General features: G+C 38.2%; 1 protein-coding gene across 1 annotated transcript; it reads right to left on the reverse strand.

Moving 5' to 3' along the window:
- Positions 1-3,344: 3,344 nt before the first annotated feature.
- cav2 (caveolin 2) lies at positions 3,345-8,009 on the reverse strand. Its single transcript, XM_015042321.1, has 3 exons — positions 7,798-8,009; positions 6,166-6,353; positions 3,345-4,681 (listed from the first exon to the last, which is right to left on the reverse strand). Exons 1-3 carry the CDS (start codon positions 7,945-7,947, stop codon positions 4,531-4,533), a joined length of 489 nt encoding a protein of 162 aa, XP_014897807.1. The 5' UTR covers positions 7,948-8,009; the 3' UTR covers positions 3,345-4,530.
- Between the last annotated feature and the right edge of the window lie 12,133 nt (positions 8,010-20,142).

Consider the following 20,142-nt stretch of genomic DNA (forward strand, 5'->3'; position numbering starts at 1 on the left):
AACTTTGAGGAATCCTGAACAATCAAACCGGAGAAAAAAAACAAAAACAAAACACAATCCAGGAACAGACAGGAAGGGGGGGTGTCAGACCAACGAGGAGAGTTTTCACAAGTAGTCTTGACAACTTTAAATTATAGTCAACTTCAAATATGATGCAAGCAACACGGAGCTGCTGGAACGTCTGCAAGAATCTCCTGAATGACAGTAGCAGGTATTTGAAGAGTGGACGATCTGACTGGAGTCTGATTATATTCACATGCAAACCAAATATGGATATGCAAATGATTTGATTTGCAAGAAGAAACCAGAAACTGTCAGTGACAGAGTAATGAGTGCAACAGGTGTGTTACAGACAGTTGCCGTGGCGTCTGACAGGAAATTATGTTTTCTCCTCCTCATCTAGTTGGCTGCATAAATCAAGCCTTGTGTTTGGTTAACCTGTTGAGCAATTGAAGAGGTGTACCTAATAAAGTGGCCAGTGAGAGTTTAATGCTGTTCAGTGGTTATAGCCACAGCTTACAGGATCATAAATACATATATGAAACATCATAGTGGTTATGAATATTCATGAAACCACAAAATGTTGAAATCCTGTTGGAACACAAACTGATGACATCATATTGATTACGTTATTGGTTATCTTATTGATTATATTTTAGCTTTAGGCACTAAGTGCTCACAGTACATATGAGCCTCCTTTCCAAAAGGAGCAGGATTTATTTTTTTTCACTGCACTGAACCTCATTGAAAACCTCCTGATTTCTGAATTCTTCCTGAGTTAAAACATTAGTATTGTTGTTTCTAAATGAATATGAACTTGTTTTCTTTGGATTATTTGAGGTCTGAAAGCTCTGCATTTTTTCATTATTTTGACAATTTCTCATTTTCTGCAAATAAATACTAAAGTTTTTCTTGGAATTTCAGAATTAAACAACAATGTTCATTTTACTCAAACACAAACCTAGAAAAAGTAAAATCAGAGAAACTGATAATCTTGCAGTGGTCTCTTCATTTTTTCCAGAGCTGTACTGGAAATCACTAAATACATTAAGCACCTTTTGAACTTCCTTAAATAATCCTAAAGAGAGCAAAGGAATTTTTAAAATAAAAGCTGAGCCTTTTGGAGGTTTTTTCAGCTCCAGAGGAGTAAAATAAAAGCTGCACGGTGAGCAGGTTTCTCTCTCAGCTGTGCTTCACCCCTGATTTTCATTCCAAAACTGAAGATGGTCACAGTTAATGTTGGTATGCAGCTCTGACCTGATGTGAGCCATCGGTCTGCAGACGGCACACAGCGTACTTTACACTACTGTATTTGTTACAGCGCTAACTTTGATCTGATCTGGATTAAATAGCATAACAAGGAGCGTAACGGCAGACATTTTTTTTATACCAGGAGTGCTGTTTATCAAAAACTCCTTCAGCTGACAACAGGTTCCCATAGCAACCCAAATTGAGCTACAAACGCTGCGCAGACCTGCAGGTCTGACAGTGGAGCCTCAGGTGATGTTTCATTAACACACAGTTCAAATTTGTAGAGGAAAGTGTCTGAGGCAATATGAGCGACGGTGATTTATGAGAACTTTCTGGCACTGAGACGCATAACTCAACCAGGCTTATCTCCTGCAACTAAATAACAACAAACCACACAGAACCGTTTCCTCAAGGGGAAAACAAATCTTTATTTTAGATAACTTACACATGGTGTCCTTCAGTTCCCATCATAAGAGTAAATCAAGTCAGAAAGCAAACAAATAATCTGAGAACTGAGTTGGATTTGTTATTTTCATGTCTATGTGCATAGCTGCTCTGTAATGTGGCTGTGGAAAAGAAAAAAATAAACCTTCACCTGTCTGCCCAGATAGAACCTTATCTGGAAATTTATATGACCAATTCTGATCCCAAAGAGACCCCAAAAATGACATCTGAGCCTCCTTCATATGTGGTACTGAATCGTTTACAAACCAGACAGTATTCAAAGTGTCCTCAGTCTGAACTGCTGTGTTGTATTTAATCCGATTTTTACATCACTGATACTTTGGCAAACAGAGGGAATCTCTGTCACCTTTTCTAAATGATCTGCAGTCCAGATTTGTTCTAATAGACTGTAGAGATCAGCTGGAGTTCATCCATGTAGAAACACGTTAGCAACGTTGAGCTATTTAGTTGTTTTTAGCTTTCTCTTGACTCAAACTTCAAAATTTCAAACTGTATTTTGACGTGTTGTAAAAAGAATGTCAAAGCAAAGTTTTGTATTAATTCAGAGGAATATCAATAACTGCATTTTCATCACCCATAAAATTGAAAATACGAAAATAAATTTGGACAATGGAAACACATCCATTTCAAAAAGAAAAAAAAAACCCTCTCGCTTTTCAATAAAAAGTTTTTGCACTCGGATGTGATGTTTTGTCTATGGAAGAGGGCCACTGGAAGAACAAAAAATTAATTCTGACTTTGATCTCAGAATTCTGACTTTTGTTGAGGAAAGTGCCTGAGGCAATATGAGCCTTTTCCTCAGAAATTTGAGATTAAAGTCTTCCAGTTCTGTTATTGTGTCACTAGTTCTTTTAGACCATCAACAGCAAAAACAGAAGGAGCATTTTTACAACTTCAATTTCCCCAAACGGTTGCAAACACTAAAACAAATGAAATCATTCCTGGATGCCTTTCATGCAGCTGCAGTTTGTTTGGCCTGAGCCAGAGTCTCTGCCTCACAGCAAACAGTCACAGACAGAAAACGCCTGAATCTCACGGAGGTTCACTTCTGAAGACGTGTGTCGATCAGAAATACAGCATGAGCTCCTGTTGTTCTCAGAGGAGCTCCAGCATCTTCTGGCATTTTTAAATAATAAAATAGATGCCCAGCATTATGGTCAATGTCATCTAAATTCAACACAGTAGATATGATAGTAAATGCCTGCAAATGTGCAAATGCTGCATTTTAGCTTTGAATAGTTGGATAAACTTCTGCAATATAATGTATTCTCTCTGTCAGCTCACTACATCTAGCTTATAGTTGAATATTTTGCAATATATACAACTTATATATTTCTATAGAGCAGAAAAATTACATCTACTAACATATCAGGAAGTTAGTCTGAACAGAAATGGAATGACAAGAATGATTTTTGGTCACAATTTCAAACACAACAGCATTCGGTGGTGCTCAAAAAGTCCATGTCATATCAAACATGAATGATTATTACTCATAAAAAACACAAACTGTCTATGTGTTTCTGATTACTCAAGATACATCTGACCTGTCTGAACCTCAGTCAATATATTTTTAGAATATTGAGTTTTCAGAAGCATTCCAAAACAGTCAATGTCATCTACAGTTAGCAGGTAAGACTGTCATCTGGTCCCGGAGAATCTCACATAATTGTAATTCATTTCTTAATATTGTCAGATGACTACAGCAGTCAGGGTGATTTTTTTTTTTAAATGCTTCATTAAAATTCACCTGAGCATTAGCAAGAAAAGATTAGCTGTCGGCTGAATCCAAAGAAAACTTGATCAACTACCGGGAGTGTAACTCTAAGTCCAATTGATAAGACTCGGGTTCTTATGAATGTAAGAATAAGTAAGAGAATTTTTAAATTATTTCCAATAAGAGTAAAACATCTCGGTCCAAATTTGACAACTACATCTCACCAAAAAGATAATAAACATAGTATTTTTGGCTTCTTTAACCTGGTATTGTAAAAATAAATCTGCTTAGTGTTGAATTAGGTTCTGTTTTGATTTTCCTGAGTATTTTAGATCTGAACTAGAGATGACACAGCTGAGGCTCGGTAAAAAAGCTAACTTTAGCATAAGTAGCAGCTAGCATTTAGCTTGTCCACCTGTTTACTGTCAGAGTAAATATTTGACCAAATGCAGTCTGGACTCACAAAGAAACTCAGAAATAGCCCTTCAGCTCTGAAAGCTCCAAATTTGATGCAAATGGCTGAAGGTTAACTTTACAAACATCGAAGGCTGCCAAGCAATTCTAAGATGGTGGAAACTTTTTTTTTCTACTGCTATTGCAACACAATGTTGTTAGTCCAACAAGCAGTCTTTAACAGTCAATCCAACAACACAACCAAAGAAACAACTCCGAAACAACTTCCTTTCTCACTTCAAAATAAGACTCTCAAATTTAGCGCCATCCTAAAGCCTAAAGCACGCAGCTTCCTGTCTGAGGCCACTGACAAAGTCACATGATTATAGCAACTTTTTGAGACACTCTTCATTAAAACATGAAATATACCTTTACTAGGTAGTCATCAATACTTCACCCAAACCCACTTCAGAGGAAACAACAAACAGAACAATTAAGTAAACGCTACGGAACCATCGGCTAAAGCAAGATGAGGTTTTCTGGTCATACTCTAAACTTCTTTTCCCCGATGATTGTCTTTTATTTTGCACACCTCCTTCTGTATCTTATACTGAACGTTTTAAGAGCTCACGTGTCCCTCGCCCCTTTTTAACATTTCCCAACGACTCCCTTCTCTCGTCGTCACGGTGGACGGAGAGCTGTCTGCTTCAGTTCTCTGTGGTTTCAATCTGAATGGAGGACAAACATTTCCCCAGGCTCTGGAACAGCGGCACTACGAAAATGTCTACCAGACTCCTCCAAATCTTCTGTGCTGAAGGCAGGAGCATCATGAAGCTCTGGACCACTGGCATCACCAGCCTGCACAGGCAAAAAGAATGAAATCGAAATAAAATGAGGAAAAACTCTCACTGATATGGGAATAAAGTCATACAGCATAAAAGTCATAACAGTAGAAGAAGAAAAGTTGGCATAATATAAGAAGAAACTCAAAGCATTTGAAGAATAAAGTTGGTCGACAATAAAGTCACGATAATACAAGAAAGTTGTTATTAACACAACTTTTTTCAAGTAATTTTGAAACTTTTTTCTGGTAATATTTTGTTTTTATTCTAGTAGCATCACAGCTTTATTGTAGTAATGTTCTGATTTATTTAAGTCATAATGTTTAAGTCGTAATTTTAAAAAATATCTCTTCATCTGGCTTTCATATTCTGTCGTAGAAGTGCTGGAGAAGAACAACCTGGAAGCCTATCAGCTATGATTTTATATCTAAAAAAAATAAAAAAAATAATGATTGGTTTATAATTCATTAGCGTTTAACAGTCTGGTCTCTCCTTTCCTAAAAGTTGAGTCAAAAGTAAGCTATTTAAAAAAAGAAACTCATAAAATTACATATTACCATGCAGGGATTTCCCTAAGTTATCCTTTCAATCTCTGTAATCTAAAATGTAGAAGTTAAATTTCCACCATGTTTTAAACTATGTTTGCTCTGTGAGAGATCGTCTGGAAGCTGCCAACAGGATTCATTAAAAGACTCAAAAATTATAAATCATAAGGTTGACTCTGGACTAAGCCCTGTTGGTGGTTATCATACATTCTAATAGTAATATCCAGATTTCACATCACAAGTTCAGTCAAAATAAATCAGACAAAAACAAAATCATATCAGCTTTTCTAAAGCATCTTCCCTGGATCTAGATGGAAACTTTCCTAAAACTCAGTTTGGATTATTTAATCTGACCTCGGCTCTGTTAGCATGAGCTCATAGTCTCTGTGATCTTCCAGATGAACTGAGCAGCATCTCTACGTCTCTCTGATGAATTCCTCTGACATCTTGCTGAGAGGTCGTGCTGAAGTTTCTCTGCTCTGCTCCACGAGCAAATAAAGAAAGTTCCACTCGGGTCTGAAAATGGATTTTAATTGCTGCTGAAACCCCGTCTGTCTGCTGGAGCAAACAGGACTTTATTTTTATTTTTTTTAGCTACCAGTGGAGCTCAACATTCCTCTAAAGTTTCCAGGCAGCGCTTATATGTGTATTTAAAATCATTTTCCATTAAGTCTTCATGCGTGAAGTTGATGGGTTATGAACCTGGGAGCAGCTGGCCCAACATACTGCTTATGACATATCACACATTACATAACTAATACATAATTAGACAAATAAACAGTGATGCACTGTGTCTAGAATAATGTATAATATAAAACCCAATAAATGTATTGCAGCTTTACGTCTTTAGGGTGGAGACACCAAGATGTTGTTGGGGTTTTAATCTTTGTTTTCTGTCTCTGATGTGAGACCTGGAGAAGGAGCGGAGCCTGAGGACGGGGGGACATGTCCTCACCAGATGTGGACACAGCTGAGCACTCCAAAGACCAGCCCCAGTGTGAAGGCCATGGGAACGGCCAGCAGGGTGGTCAGCAGGCGGTAGAAGAAGAACTTCACCAGCTCGAAGGTGGCGTGGCTCCCAATCCAAACCCTGTCAAAGCTGTGGGCGGAGCTCGGCTCACCGATCACGTCCTCGAAACCCACCTGTTGAGACACGACGGTCAGACCCGGCCCAAGTCATAAGCAAACTAAACACCTGTTTAGAGCACTACAAACACCAGCTGGGCCTCCAACATACATTACTATACATGTCTAAATACTGTTGGTGTGTCAAATAATTTAAAATGGAATATAAATTAGTTTTCTTTTTTCAGAATGTACGTGATTCCATTAGTCAAATTAATTTTTGTGATTTCAATTTGTTAATGAAAACACAGCTACTGAGTGATCACCACATGTAGTGTATGTTACACCCTGGGCAGTCCAACACACGGTAACATAAAGGTAGACAGGACAAACAAACAATTTACAGAGACCAGTCAACCTCACAGTGACGGTTTTGTACTGTGGGAAGAAACTGGAAAGAATCAATGAAAAAGCAAAACCAATAACGGGAAAAAATCTATTTATTCTAGGAAATTATTTCAGTATTCTTTCAGAAATGGAGACTTTACACTGCGCAACGACCTCCAAAGACAGGCACCAGCAACGGACCCTGCAAGGATAAGTGACCAGAGGCAAATATATTCTTTCACTAAATGTGGAATTAATAAAGTATTTTTGAATTGAACTGAATTTGAATTAAATAAAGTTAACCTCTGTTAATTATGATAATTATTGCTCATCATAGCTAATTAAAGTTCAAAATTAGGTTTTACTGAATACTAGAATATTTAATAAGAGCCATAAAAAATGTATGTAAATCACGTAGAACATCACTGACTTAATGGTTATCTATTGATTCTCCTTCTAAAAATGGTGTAATGCATTCAAGTAATTGAAAAAGAAGTTGACTTTTCTGTTTTGATGTTAAATGGAAAGTTTAATGGAAAGAAAAAGGTTCAAAGTAGCAGCCATCTGCTAGGAAATGTTAGAGAACATCATGTGTTCCTGTTCCATCAGATTTTACAGAGATGCTGAATTCCACTTGGCACCTGCCCACACTTCCATAGATGGTTTATCAGTGGATTTGACTGGATTTCCTTCATTCCTAAAAAGGCTCACAGGCTGGACCAATACTGACTGCAAATATTGTACAGTAAACAGACATCTTTCTGTGTAAAATATAATGTTTATAATAATAATAATAATAATAATAATGCAATTTTGTATAAACCTGAATTACTTTAGTGGAGTCCCGCATACACTTTGGTTTTTCTGACAAAAGCCAAAGCGCAAAGCGATTAGCCTTGAAAAATGAGCAACAAAGATCTGCAGGCCGGAAATAGTTAAGAGATGATGGATGCACGCGCAGGCAGCGACTTCCAGGTATTTATGGAACTGATGAAACAGCCTCACAATGACGACCATAGCAACAAAACGCTCACAGTGAAGTAATAATATGAGTGATAATTCAAAGTGAAACGTCGAGCCTCGGACGTTTTCACTTTTAAAGAGTAGCGCCCCCCTCCCCGCGCGCAGACTTTACCTTCAGATGCGTGTTGATCTCGTTTGGATCCCGAGCCGGTGCCTCCGAATACACCTTCCCCTTCTTCATCAGAATGGGCTCTATGGATCGGTTGAACTCGTCCTCGTCCATAATTATGCTGGTGTTCAGCTTTTCCTTCTCTACACCCATGTCGTGTCGAGGTAGAGGCGGACAGACGGTGCGCTGAGAGCGGCAAAGTGCGCCGGACTGAGCGCCACCCCGCCCCGCAGGGAAAGCAGCGCGGCGGGCAGCCACAGCCAGCGCAGAGCCGCAGTTCGGTGATGAGAGTCGCTACTGTGCAGCAGACAACAGACCTCCAGTTATGTTAAAACACACATTTTCTAAGGTTCATTTCGGTTGCACAAAAATGCTATTTAAAGCCAAGCTCTTTTAAAATGTTTTAAAAACTGTTTTTACTGTTGAAATATTGAATATTGATTTTTGGAAAGAGCAGGAATTTCTTAAAGAGACAGAGGCCCAATTTCAAGGAGTTGAATTACAAAGTCAAGTTTCTTTTGAGTCAAATTTGATGTATAGCATTTTTATAGCAATTTAAGCAAGTATTAGTATCACAGAATATCAGACAACTCAGAGTGCCACTCTTGTCAGACAGGGACACGTTATAAAATAATCCAACAAATATAAACAGATTATGCTTCCTATAATTCCTCACGGTAGAATAGTAATTGATCTAAAACACTTCTTCAAATTAATGGGATCAGGATTTGTTATCAAAAACGTCGTTAACGTGATTAGAATTTAACTGAGGTTGAATGTTACAAATACAGTTATTTGCATGATTTAAATTCAAACTATGTACAGTTACATCTATGTGTTTTTACAATGTACTTTTTTTGTGGTCTAATATATTTTCGAACACAAATATTTTCATGGTGGAATGATTTCCATAAAATCATTCCACCATAAAACATCAAACGCTCAAAACAAATAACTCCTAAGTCTTGGCTATTATTATGTTTGCTTCAAAGAAATACAATCAGTGATTTTATTCACCACACATTCAACTTTTCATTCTCTGTCTGAATGGACTTATAGCTCTATTATGTTTTCATCAACCAACTTTGTGTGAGTTGGTCAAAAGGGAAAACATTTTCTATAGCTGATAAATCACATGGACATGAAAAGGTTTTCTAAAGGTAGGGCTGACATCAGAACAACATGCTTTTGTTTGTGAAGATGAAAAATTATCAACATAAGATAATAATAAAGTATGGCTATGTAGTCAAGACAATATGTTTCATTAATCCACTTCACAGACTGGGTTAGTCTTTTGTTTACTGAGAAATTGCAAGGAATTATGGGCCAAAATTAATTAAAAAAACAAACAGTGGAACTCTTTATGCTCTTGAATTTTTGGAAATGTACAAGGAGTCATCTATTTTCAAACTTACAGTTAAAAATACATATTTTTAATTCGCCTGAAAAGTAATGAAATGTAGTTATGTCATGCTGATAAATATCATCTACCAGTAGGAAAGTTCTAAGAGTAATTTAATCAGGAGTCATAATCTGTCATATTTCATGAAAATCATCATGTTTGTATTCAGAACCACAGTCAGAAGAAATTGTAGGAGTTGGAAGGGATTAAACTAATTTGTCCCACATTTATAAACAGGGCGAAGTGACCCAGAGCCATCTTAGGAGCTTTACGCTGGAATTCTGAAAGAAAATAAAATGTTGGAGCATCTGCTGCTTTAGCAAACTTGTTATAATAGGAAATGCTTTAATAACAAGGAATAAGTGTCATGATCGTCTCTCAAATAAAACCTTCACTGATGCTCCAGAGTAGCATGGTCTTTGCCCTCTTATGCAATTTCACTCAATTCTCATCTCCCTGCAGACCTCCATCTGGGATTTATTCCATTGACCTCAATTTCACAGGATGAGTTTCAGCCGGGAAGGAGGAGTTGAGAATGAGGATGTCAATTTTCTGGCAATGGCAGCAGAGGAAGTGAACGAATCCATGTTGGCCACACATCCAAATATTGAGCAAGTAACGTTTAAGTAAAGTAAAGTAATGTTTAAGACATTTTATTGATGGCAAAATATGTCATTCGGTTCGGTACTTCTCTTGTCGCTGTGGGCGATGATTTGTTTACACTGGGCGCAATTTGTGGTAAACTCCATGGCATGGCTTCCTTCACAATCAAGCCAAATGCGATTCCACGCTTCTCAACAGCTGAGGTTCCAGACGCTCCCTATGAAGTAAAGCGTAGAACAAGGGGCTGGGTTATTAGCTTGGTCCAGAGTCATTGGAGTCAATTTTCCCTTCAGGCTGCACAAAATGTTTTGTCTAATACACAACCTGCACTTTACATCTCATTTGTTGCTGCAGCAGGCTCGGCATCCTGCATCCTAGGATGTAAACCACACCTCTCTCTTTGTTTAGACACCGGGGCATGGAAAAGCTGCCGAGACACAAAAGGAAAAAGTAGGCCATGGGAGAGAGCAGAAACATGGCGTGGCCAACAGATGCTGAGCATCGGAGGCAGTCAGAGGAGTGACAATAACCCACCACAATCCCCGGGGATTAAAACACAGTGGACGACTGGGACAGAGGACACGGTGTAGCTGGTCTGTGGGTGGGGCAGGGTGGGAGGGAGGACAGTGTTGACATGAGGCTCAGCAGAGATAGTTATTCCAGTTGGCTTCAATACCACTGACATGGTTAGACCGAAAGACAATTTATATGCAACCGGCAGCCATGACACGTTCTCACACTAAAAATGGCTGCTGGCGCTTGATGAGAAACCCATCATGTCAGCTTTAACTACACAGGGCAAATTTTAGGCTGCGTCTTAAACAAGTGCTTTCATTTTGAGACTTAACTGAGGCTCAGAGCAAACCACAAGCTTCTGATGAGAGCAATGTTCTTCGTCTTCCTTTCTGACTTTCTAACGCAAACATTTGACTTGCTAATAACAGAGACTCGTCCTCTGTTTCCCACTCGCACACTCACAGATAACTCACACTCCAAATAAGGAATATCTCTACATGGCTGCTTATTCTAGACATTTTGTGCATTTTTTATGAACTAGTGAGTGGTGAGCTGATTTTAAAAATGCCTAAGTGGGAGACATTTTAGACAAACCCTATTAGTGATGGCACTTGTTTCAAGATAAACATGCAGCCATGAATACCAAATACACTGCTCTCTGTTTGTCTGCTCCCAGGAGCTCAGGAAGAAGTTTCTGACTTTGAGTTCATGTGCTGCGATAAGTGACACATTTTGCATACAATGTTATATGAAAATTCATGCACTCACACATAGCCACTGGAGCAGATTGTGAGTTTCACATAAAGGACCATTAATTTGACTGTTATGGTCACAGGTGACTGTTACACCTCAGGCCAGGAGAAGCATTAGGACTACAGCAGAGGAGCAGAGCTGAAGACGATAACTTGAGCTGAGCCTTATCTTATCTCACCTTAAAACAAAGAGGGATGTGAGTGATCATCTGCTGCTGTTACCTAGTCTCTGTCTCGTGATCTACTCTAGGTTTTTTTCAACAGATGTTTAGAACTCATGATTTGGTGCACAAATATGTAAAAAAAAGAAAAAAGGTCATTGTTTGAGGCAAAACAGCTCTCATCTGTGGGAGATAAGAACATTCCATCAATGTTGAATATTTTAGATAATCAGTAACTTGTAAAAGGTAAAAAAAAATATCTTGTGTTAAAGAAGCCTTATGTTTACCTTGTTCAGAGGTAGTGGGAGAACTGGACTTCAGAACTCCTCTAAGTGGGATGTGTTCAAGGAACCCTCACACGGAGATCCTGAGATGGTATCAGACACCTAAAGATCTGTTCAGGTTTTACTTGGAGGATTCCAAGTTTGAAGTTGGGAAAATAAACAAAAAGCTCTCCTGGAAGTTGGAATCCCAAGTCCAAAATCCAACATGGTTGCTTTGGATATGAAATTGTGATAAATGATAAAAAGTATGTGTTCAGTTCTGATAATCCTTTGTAAATCATCTCCTTCATATAATCAGTAAATAGTGTATTGCCACAATGAAAAGAACAACATGCAAAGAATACATTATTAGCTTGTTGTGCTAGTCACAGCTAGCTTAGTCACTGAGCAACCAGCAGATCTTATAGGCTTTGGGATGTGAAACAGAAAAATTGGGTTTGTTATTCTGCCGAGATTCAAGTTCTGACTCCAAATGAAACTGGTAACTGGTAACCAGTAACCAGTAACCAGCCCTTTCTTCTGGTTTCCTGCTCTCCACATCAGGTTGTCCTGTCAGTTTTCAGAATTTTTCACAAATTCTCTTCTCTGTGGAACAATTTCTGATGAAGCAAAGATCAATGTGACTAAACTGTTCATCTTTTTGGTGGTGTTTTTTTTCCACCTCTACATCAAAATGGTTTATTCACATTTACTCATAAATAAATATTGCCAAAGTTAATAATGACATCAAATTTTTTTTAAATGTAAGAATAACAGCTTGTTTGTTTTTTGTTGTTTTCCTGTTTTTTTCCTGTCTTTGTGTTCACACCAATAGAATAAAGACTTTAACAGCCAGCTCAAACAGCTGACCTTCATTCTGGCCAGCCAGCGTATCCATTCTTCAGGTTAATGTTTAATGAAAGGCCAAACAGCCTCTGAACTTCCAGGTCAACATTCCCTGGAGATGAGAGTCCGAAAGCCGAGTGCTTCCGCTGACTTCAAGGGGAACAAATATATTTGTTTGTTCGACGGTTTCCAGAGGGAACAATGATATCAATGCACTCCCAGTACGAAGGGATTTCCTTTTACACCCAAAGAACTCTCATATATCTTGGAGATATGAAATGAACATCACCTCATGATAAACAGGGTGAAAATATGAATGCATACATATCTGTGTGTATAGATGTGTAATGGAAGCTAAAAGTGTTATGGGGTCACACGATGTGTTTTTGCACTTCCCCACTTAGATTAGTGAAATGTGTTCTGTCCTGATCTCAGATTAAATTATACAGCAGGTTGAAAGAGAAACAAGGACAGAACAACGTGGAACAGAAGTAAGGAGGAAATTAATCAGGAAGAAATAAGGCTGGCTGATATTTATTCCATGTGAAATATTTAAATGATATAATCCATCCATCCATCCATCCATCCATCCATCCATCCATCCATCCATCCATCCATCCATCCATCCATCCATCCATCCAAGCAATGTTTTTACCAGCGCCTCACTGAGAGGGAGCTTGTATAATGAGCTCAGCAGATGTGCAGTTCCACAAGGTGTTTGCAAATTGCTGCTGGCTAGTCTGAAGGATCTCAGTGGGAGAGTCATGTTGGAGCTCTGCTATGTGATGTTGAAGCTCAGCTTGGAAACTCAAGGCGGTGCTAGGTACATCAATGAGTTTTGTACAGCTGAATGGTTGCTGTGGGAGATTAAAGTATTTCTCAAACATTCATGAAAGAATCAAGGCAACACTCCAGATATGTTTTTGATGAGGGAATAGCATTATAACATGATGTAAAGTAACAAAAGTCAATTTTACATAGCACTGTCCCTTTAAATGTTTGTCATGATAGTTTTGTAGAGTTTAAACTGGATTTAGCTCATTTTTGATACACTCTATGTGTAAATATTTGATAAATGAGTCTTGGTCTGATATACAGTTGAATCATTTTCACCTCTATACTCTCAACACGCAACAGGTCCCATTTATTTAGGACGACTTGGATTTGATTGAACACGGTTGCCTTGGAGACCACAGAGATTGTGAAGACAGATGTGTTTGTTCCTGTTTTGGACACATGCAGAATCTACACTCTGTGCTATAATTATCTTTATCCATGCGATGTTTGTATGAGCTCGTCTGTTTAGTGTATGCATGTGTTCTGTGTGTATTTATTTCTTCCAGCTCAGGCTCGCGTTTGTGAACGACTCTGGAATAAATAATGAAGACGGTAAATTTGTGCATGGAATTGTGCTCTGGATAATGCTCTCCAGTCATCTGCTTTCTGGGCTCATTTTGGAACAGTAAATAAAACTGTAGTTGTTTAGTTAAGTCACTGCACCGGTCCGTGCTCAGATGTCCTCTGAGCCACATGCACCATCTCCAAAAAAGGCAATGCAAAAAAAACAACAACAACAAAAAACCACACAGTTTTTACAGTGTTGTTTAAGAACCAAAAAAAGGTTTATGAGAATTAAATTAAAATGTTAAGGGATCTACAGATTTATTTAGAAATTCATTTGCACTTGTAGCATTTAAATATTATTTGGATTTTAGAGAAACGGAAGGTCAAATTAACCCATTTTTTACTGCTGCAGAAAAAAGTAACATGACAAGTTGAGATTGTGGAAAGAGAAGATAAAAAAACATTATTTGTTAGTTAAAGATGGCTGGAGAAGCCGATAACTTGAAACAAACTTCATGTCTTTGGCTTTAGCTTGAATTCACGTTGCATCCAAGTGACACAATCAAATTTGTGAATCGGTACAAAAGATCTACTCTAATGTAACCCTGCTGCTGCATCCATGTTGAAATGCGATGGAGTTGCTTAATATAAACCAAAGGCTGAACATTTTTAGCAGAGTGGAGCAAGAAGAAGAACTCAAAGTACTGAGTGTTGGGATGACAGCAACCAAAAGTTCATTTAAAAATGGACATCTCTCACTAATCTCTCTCTCTACACACACACACAAACACAAACGCACACGCGCACACACACACACACACACACACACACACACACACACACACACACACACACACACACACACACATATAGGAAAGAGAGGTAAAGTTGGCTGTGGAAGGAGGAATGTCCCAACAGGCTCCAGCATACTGAAACACTGACTGTCACATTTGTCTTAAGCAATGGAATTTTTTTCACAGGGTTAAGTCCCTCAACACATTTTTGTAAAAGACCTCAATGTTTCAGTTAGCATGTTCGGCAGAATCTAGTGAAATGTTTCTGTCACCTTTGTGACCATTTTCTCAGCATTTGATCTGCAGTTGAAAAACAAACAGGCTCTTCTAAATTCAGTTTAGCTCAGTCTTTTTGTAGATTATCTTTCAACAAATATGTAAACATTTTTTTTTTTGCTATAAAAGTTGCATAGTGCAGCTTTAATACGAATGTACTCATACGCATTTAAGGATCACGTTTGACCAAAAAACCTGGTCCCAGTCCAAGCCTGCATGAAGCTGTGTGTGATTGACAGCACAGTCAGAACTGCAGCTTTGATCACAAATAAAAAAACTTCTGAATAACTCCTCCACCTTTTAGTGACAAGCCTCTCACTTCACCACCCTGAAGCTGGGGTGGTGGAGCGGAGTGTGCATCCATGTGTGCACAGTGTGTGTGCGTGCATGCGTGGGTGTGCGTGTGTGTGTGTGTGTGTGTGTGTGTGTGTGTGTGTGTGTGTGTGTGCGCGCGTGTGTGTGTGTGTGTGTGTGTGTGTCAAAATTTGAAAGTATTACCTCAATGTTCGGGAGCACTGTGCACACCTGCCAGAATATAAAAACTGAAAAGTCCCAGAGGGGAAAACATGGCTCATGTGGAGGTGCAGTCTTCTTAGGCTTGTGTGTTCAGTGAAACGACAAAGGCAATAGTGCAGAGAGAAAACAGCAGCGACATTGTCTGAGATCTGTGATCCCCCTAATCTTTTCTCTAACACCCTGTCATCCCACGGCTAATAGAGATTTCACGCTTTGCGGCGCAGGGATGTAATTTCCTCTCAGGGATGGCAGACGAGAAAGTGATGAGTGTTGTCTGCAGCCCTGTTGGAAGACGCTGATGTTTTTCTTCCTCCTTGAAAGCGAGCTTGCGGTTGCAGAGCATCAGAACATGAAGGATGACGGCGCTGGAAGGTATGCAGAGCAGCTGTCGGGTCATGCACATCGCCACGCCGTTCGAACCAGAACTGACAGAGAGCCGGCAACGTTTATGGTTTTTGATCCACTTTTCAGAAAGAGTTTAATCTAAAATATACTTCTTTTGTTTTAGCTTACATCATGTTATTATGTTATTCCTTCATCAAAAACTCACCTGGAGTGTTGCCTTGATTCTTTCATGCATGTTTGGTAAATCCTTTAATCTCCATGGCAACCATTTGGAGGTGCCAGAATGCTTGCTCTCACAAAGCAATGCCTATTTCAACAAAACTCCTCCAGGCAGCTGCAGATTCCAAGCCAATCATCCACCTCACAGAACACCTCCCCCTCCCCCCACTCAGCTCCTTCAGACTAGCCAGCAGTAATTAGCAAACACCTGGTGAAACCGCACAACTGCTCATGTAGTTATGTAAAATGAACTACGTAAAATAATTCTCAGTCCAATGCTCTTATAATTGTTGTTACAGGCTTAGTGGAGAAACATTAGCTGCATTTCCAGAAATTTACTCATTGCAATTAAAAAAAAAAACAAAAACAAAACAACAACAACAACAACAAACAAACAAACAAACAAAAACTCTCAAACATTTTGCCGTTGGGTTGAGGTGGCTTTTTGGCCATATTAAAAAAATTTTATTTTTCAAATCTGGAATAGAAACACTTTTTTCTAGACAAGAAACATGATCAACAATTGAAAGCTGTCCCTGACTCAAGCCATGAAGACAACAGGAAGTGGTTGGAGGATGACGGCGCAGCAGGTTTTCAATGACATAAACAAACTCATTCACATGGAATTTTAACTGTGTTTCTTTTTAACAGAAACAGCGCAATTGTAGAAAAATGTTTTACATTAAGAGAATTTTGACAAAGTTTTGTACATATTTGTCATAGAAACGTAGATAACAACTACCCAGGAGACGCAGCACTACATGGCACAACAGCTGTCAAAATGATTGATATTTGGAAATTGATAGATAAATAAATTATTCAGAGATACTCATTTATGTAAAAATCAATTCAAATAGACCCATTTCCATTTGCCCAAATTGTTTCATGTCTTTCAGCAGCAGTGCTACAGGAACAGAGACTCTCTCCAGAGTTGCACACCTGAGTTGACCTCACTGGGCCTTCCCACAAAATTCCACTCAGTTCTCATCTCCTAACTGTAATTTTTGCTCTTAATTAGAAAGAACCACACTCCTTCAAGAAATGTTGCCAAGGCATTACAAATGTATCAAATTTTGAGTATTTTTCTTAGTTTGGATGTTGAGATTTAAATTTTGTACCATGTCAATCCTGCACCCTATGACTCACCCCAGGTCTGCTACTGCAGTGAACCAATCAGACGCAGCTATTATCACATCATTCCCCCTCAAGTTTCCAGTTCAAGCCATAAATGCCTTAAATGGGACAGTTCATCTCCAGACCGTCAAGACTTTGTGCAAGTTGACACAGAGGTGAAAGTGTTTAGGAAACGTCTCAGTGGTGCAGCTGGACATTTTCACAATACTGCAAGGACGACCAGCGCCAACTATTCTCTCTCATTCTCAGTGTCACTTAGTATTTATTCTCCTGTAGCCAGCAGATACACTGACTAAGCCCCCCTGACCTGTTTCTGAGCATCCAGAGGTCCTCTAAGGAGGTGCTCAAATGACAGAATTAAAATTTGTTCTTGTCTTGATTAAAAAAAAGAAAAAATAAAACAACTGCAAAAGAGCTTTTCTCTATGTTTCCACACCCTCAGCAAATTTCAGGTCTTCTGCTAAAGGCAGCAAATATTTGTCTGGCTTTTATTATGAAAAACTCTGTCTGGATATGGTTGGAACAAACAGTTATGATCCTAATGCCAAAAATGTGATATAAATTCAGTTAAAAAGCATGCTTCATATTATTGATTTATTGTGCACTATGACTAGAATAGTTTCTTCATCAGGGACATGGAATGAGGTCAGAGTTGATGAGCAGCAATATTGAGTTCATTATAGATACATTAAATACACTAGTTGTTAAATAAGAATAATGTTAATAAAAATATGTACATAGGTAAATCTACAGAATTGAGACTGGGAAAGTGTTTAGATCAAATCGTAGAATGGCCCAGTCAAAGTTCAGACCGATTCTGATTCAAAATCTGTGGAAAAACATGAGAATTCCTGACATCCTCTGTCTAATCTGTCAGACATTTAAATATTTTGACAAGAGTAAAAGCTTCAGTAAAAGCTTTCAGAGACAGACCTCAAGAGAAAGATTGTTCTGCAAAGTATTTTCATGTTTTCATGCGTAAAAAATGTTGAAGCCTATTCCCCCTCCACTGCAGAATTATTCTCAACTCTGTGTTGCTTTATTACACAAAACTGCTCTATGACATATATTCAATTTTCTGTTGTTTGTGGTTGTGACATGACACAGTGCGAATATTTTCAAAGGCCTCAGAAATCAGCTCTCAGAGGTCATGTTGAGAAGGTTTCAGTGAGTTAATAACGCAGAACACTTTGGCCTCTGTAAAGCATCATCTGTTGTCACAAAAAACAAAAAGATGAGAAAAAATAGTGACACAAAAGTAATCATCTAGAGATTTACAGTATAAAAAGTAACACTGTGTCACAGTCTTCCAGAGTTCAAGCCTTCCTCATGCATTCAGCACAAATAAAGGTTTGGCTGCCGACACGCCCAGCGTCTTCTGGAGAGATATCCGCACCAGCCCACAGACTTTCATCCCAACCACCACCGGGTTGACTGGAAGATGTGAATAATTATTTAAAGATGTGATTTTTTAAAAATCTTATGATAACTTCTGTTTGCTTCATCACTCCCCGTCAGCCAGAGGAATGCGAGGGCTTGGCTCTTGGCAAAAACAAAATTTGTGAAACTGTCGAACGAAAAACTCCCCAATTATTTTCCTGACAGATTTCATGTTGTGCTGCTAGCTTTTCTTTTTGTGGTTGTTTGATTCATACTGGCATGAAGAAAATAATAAAAACCCAATCTATAACACCATTAAGAATGATCTTGTGCAAAAAAAAAAAAAAAAAAACCTTAAAGATGTAATGAACATGTTTGCTCCGTCCTAGCCTGTTGAAAGAAGCATGATAGGTTACTTTTAAACCTTTCATCATGAGCATCCTGTCCAATCAAAACATCACCTTACATCACAAATGAAAATATTTTCCAATTATCTCTGAGAAGAGATTAAATAAGTTTTCTACATGTCATTTTTAAAATAAAATATTAATAAAAACAGATGAATAAATATGTATTTTTGATTACTCCTTTCACATTGTCTCATTATCTTTAAGGAGATGGTGAAACTAAAATACTTTAAAAACCTCCATCTGAAATGAGGCTGAATAATCTTGAACTTAACTGTCATGAAGAAGCCAAATTTATTTTCTCCCTCTTGTAAAAATAACGCTTACACTAAGTTGGTCCGATGTTGAGTTTACATATTATTCTGAAAAGTGTAGAAAATCAAATCTTTCATTATTTTTTTTATTGGCTTTACTGAATCATGATTTTGAGAGAGGAAAGGGAAGACAAGAGCAGGAGTCATTTTGTCAAATTTCATCTGAGCTGTAGGGGAAACAATCCTGTGATAAAAGAAATGTTGTTAACAAAGTCAATAGTGTCACAAATATCGGTATTGGTGAATTATGCCTTACTTTATAAATTGATCAGAGTTTCTGTGAAAGTCGGATTAGTAATCTGTGACTACTACTGGACTATCATTGATATGAATTTGCCTCACGGTTTACTTTAAGCACCAATATATATTAGTCAGTGATTAAATAAACATCTGGACTCCTCAAGGAAACAAAAACATCTGAAGAGGACACAGCATAAAACCAGATGATTATAAATATTTAAAGATGAAACCTAAAATGAAACACTTCAGCTATTTTTATCATGAAATATCAAGCAGGACAACTTATTTTGTCCTGAAGTTTGCATGACATGACCACAGTTGTCATGGAAACCTCTCTGCACCCTGAACTGGAAAGAAGAGGTAACAGAATAAAATAGCAATATCCTTTTTTGGGGGAGAAATTGCAGTGAAGGCAAGATTGTAACATAAAATGTTGTGAAGTTATTAAAATTAGAATTCTGTGATTGAAGGAAAGTGAAAAGTCTGCAAACTTAGATGTGTAAATATTTTTTTAAAAATCCAGGTGTTTAGGTTTTGACTTCTGATACCGATGTGTTTGAACTGAGAGTCAGTTGTTAATTGAACCCAATCAAACAGTGTCATGCTGACAGACTGGGACACAGCTGGTTGGGTTTAGGCACAAACATCTCCCTCAATCTGTCAAGTCTTCCTAAGAAGGAAGAGGAACTGTTCAAAAATAGGAGGCAATTTTGACACCATGGTGTGACATTTGTTACCATGACACCACTTTATGACCATTACGTCACTTTATCTTTCCTTAAAACGCCTAAAAACTTTCATGGTCAGTTACTCATGATTTAGGCTAAAACTGTCTT

The sequence above is a fragment of the Poecilia latipinna genome, unplaced genomic scaffold, assembly GCF_001443285.1.
Source record: "Poecilia latipinna isolate Pla-1442-1.1 unplaced genomic scaffold, P_latipinna-1.0 Scaffold585, whole genome shotgun sequence".
Lineage (NCBI taxonomy): Eukaryota > Metazoa > Chordata > Actinopteri > Cyprinodontiformes > Poeciliidae > Poecilia > Poecilia latipinna.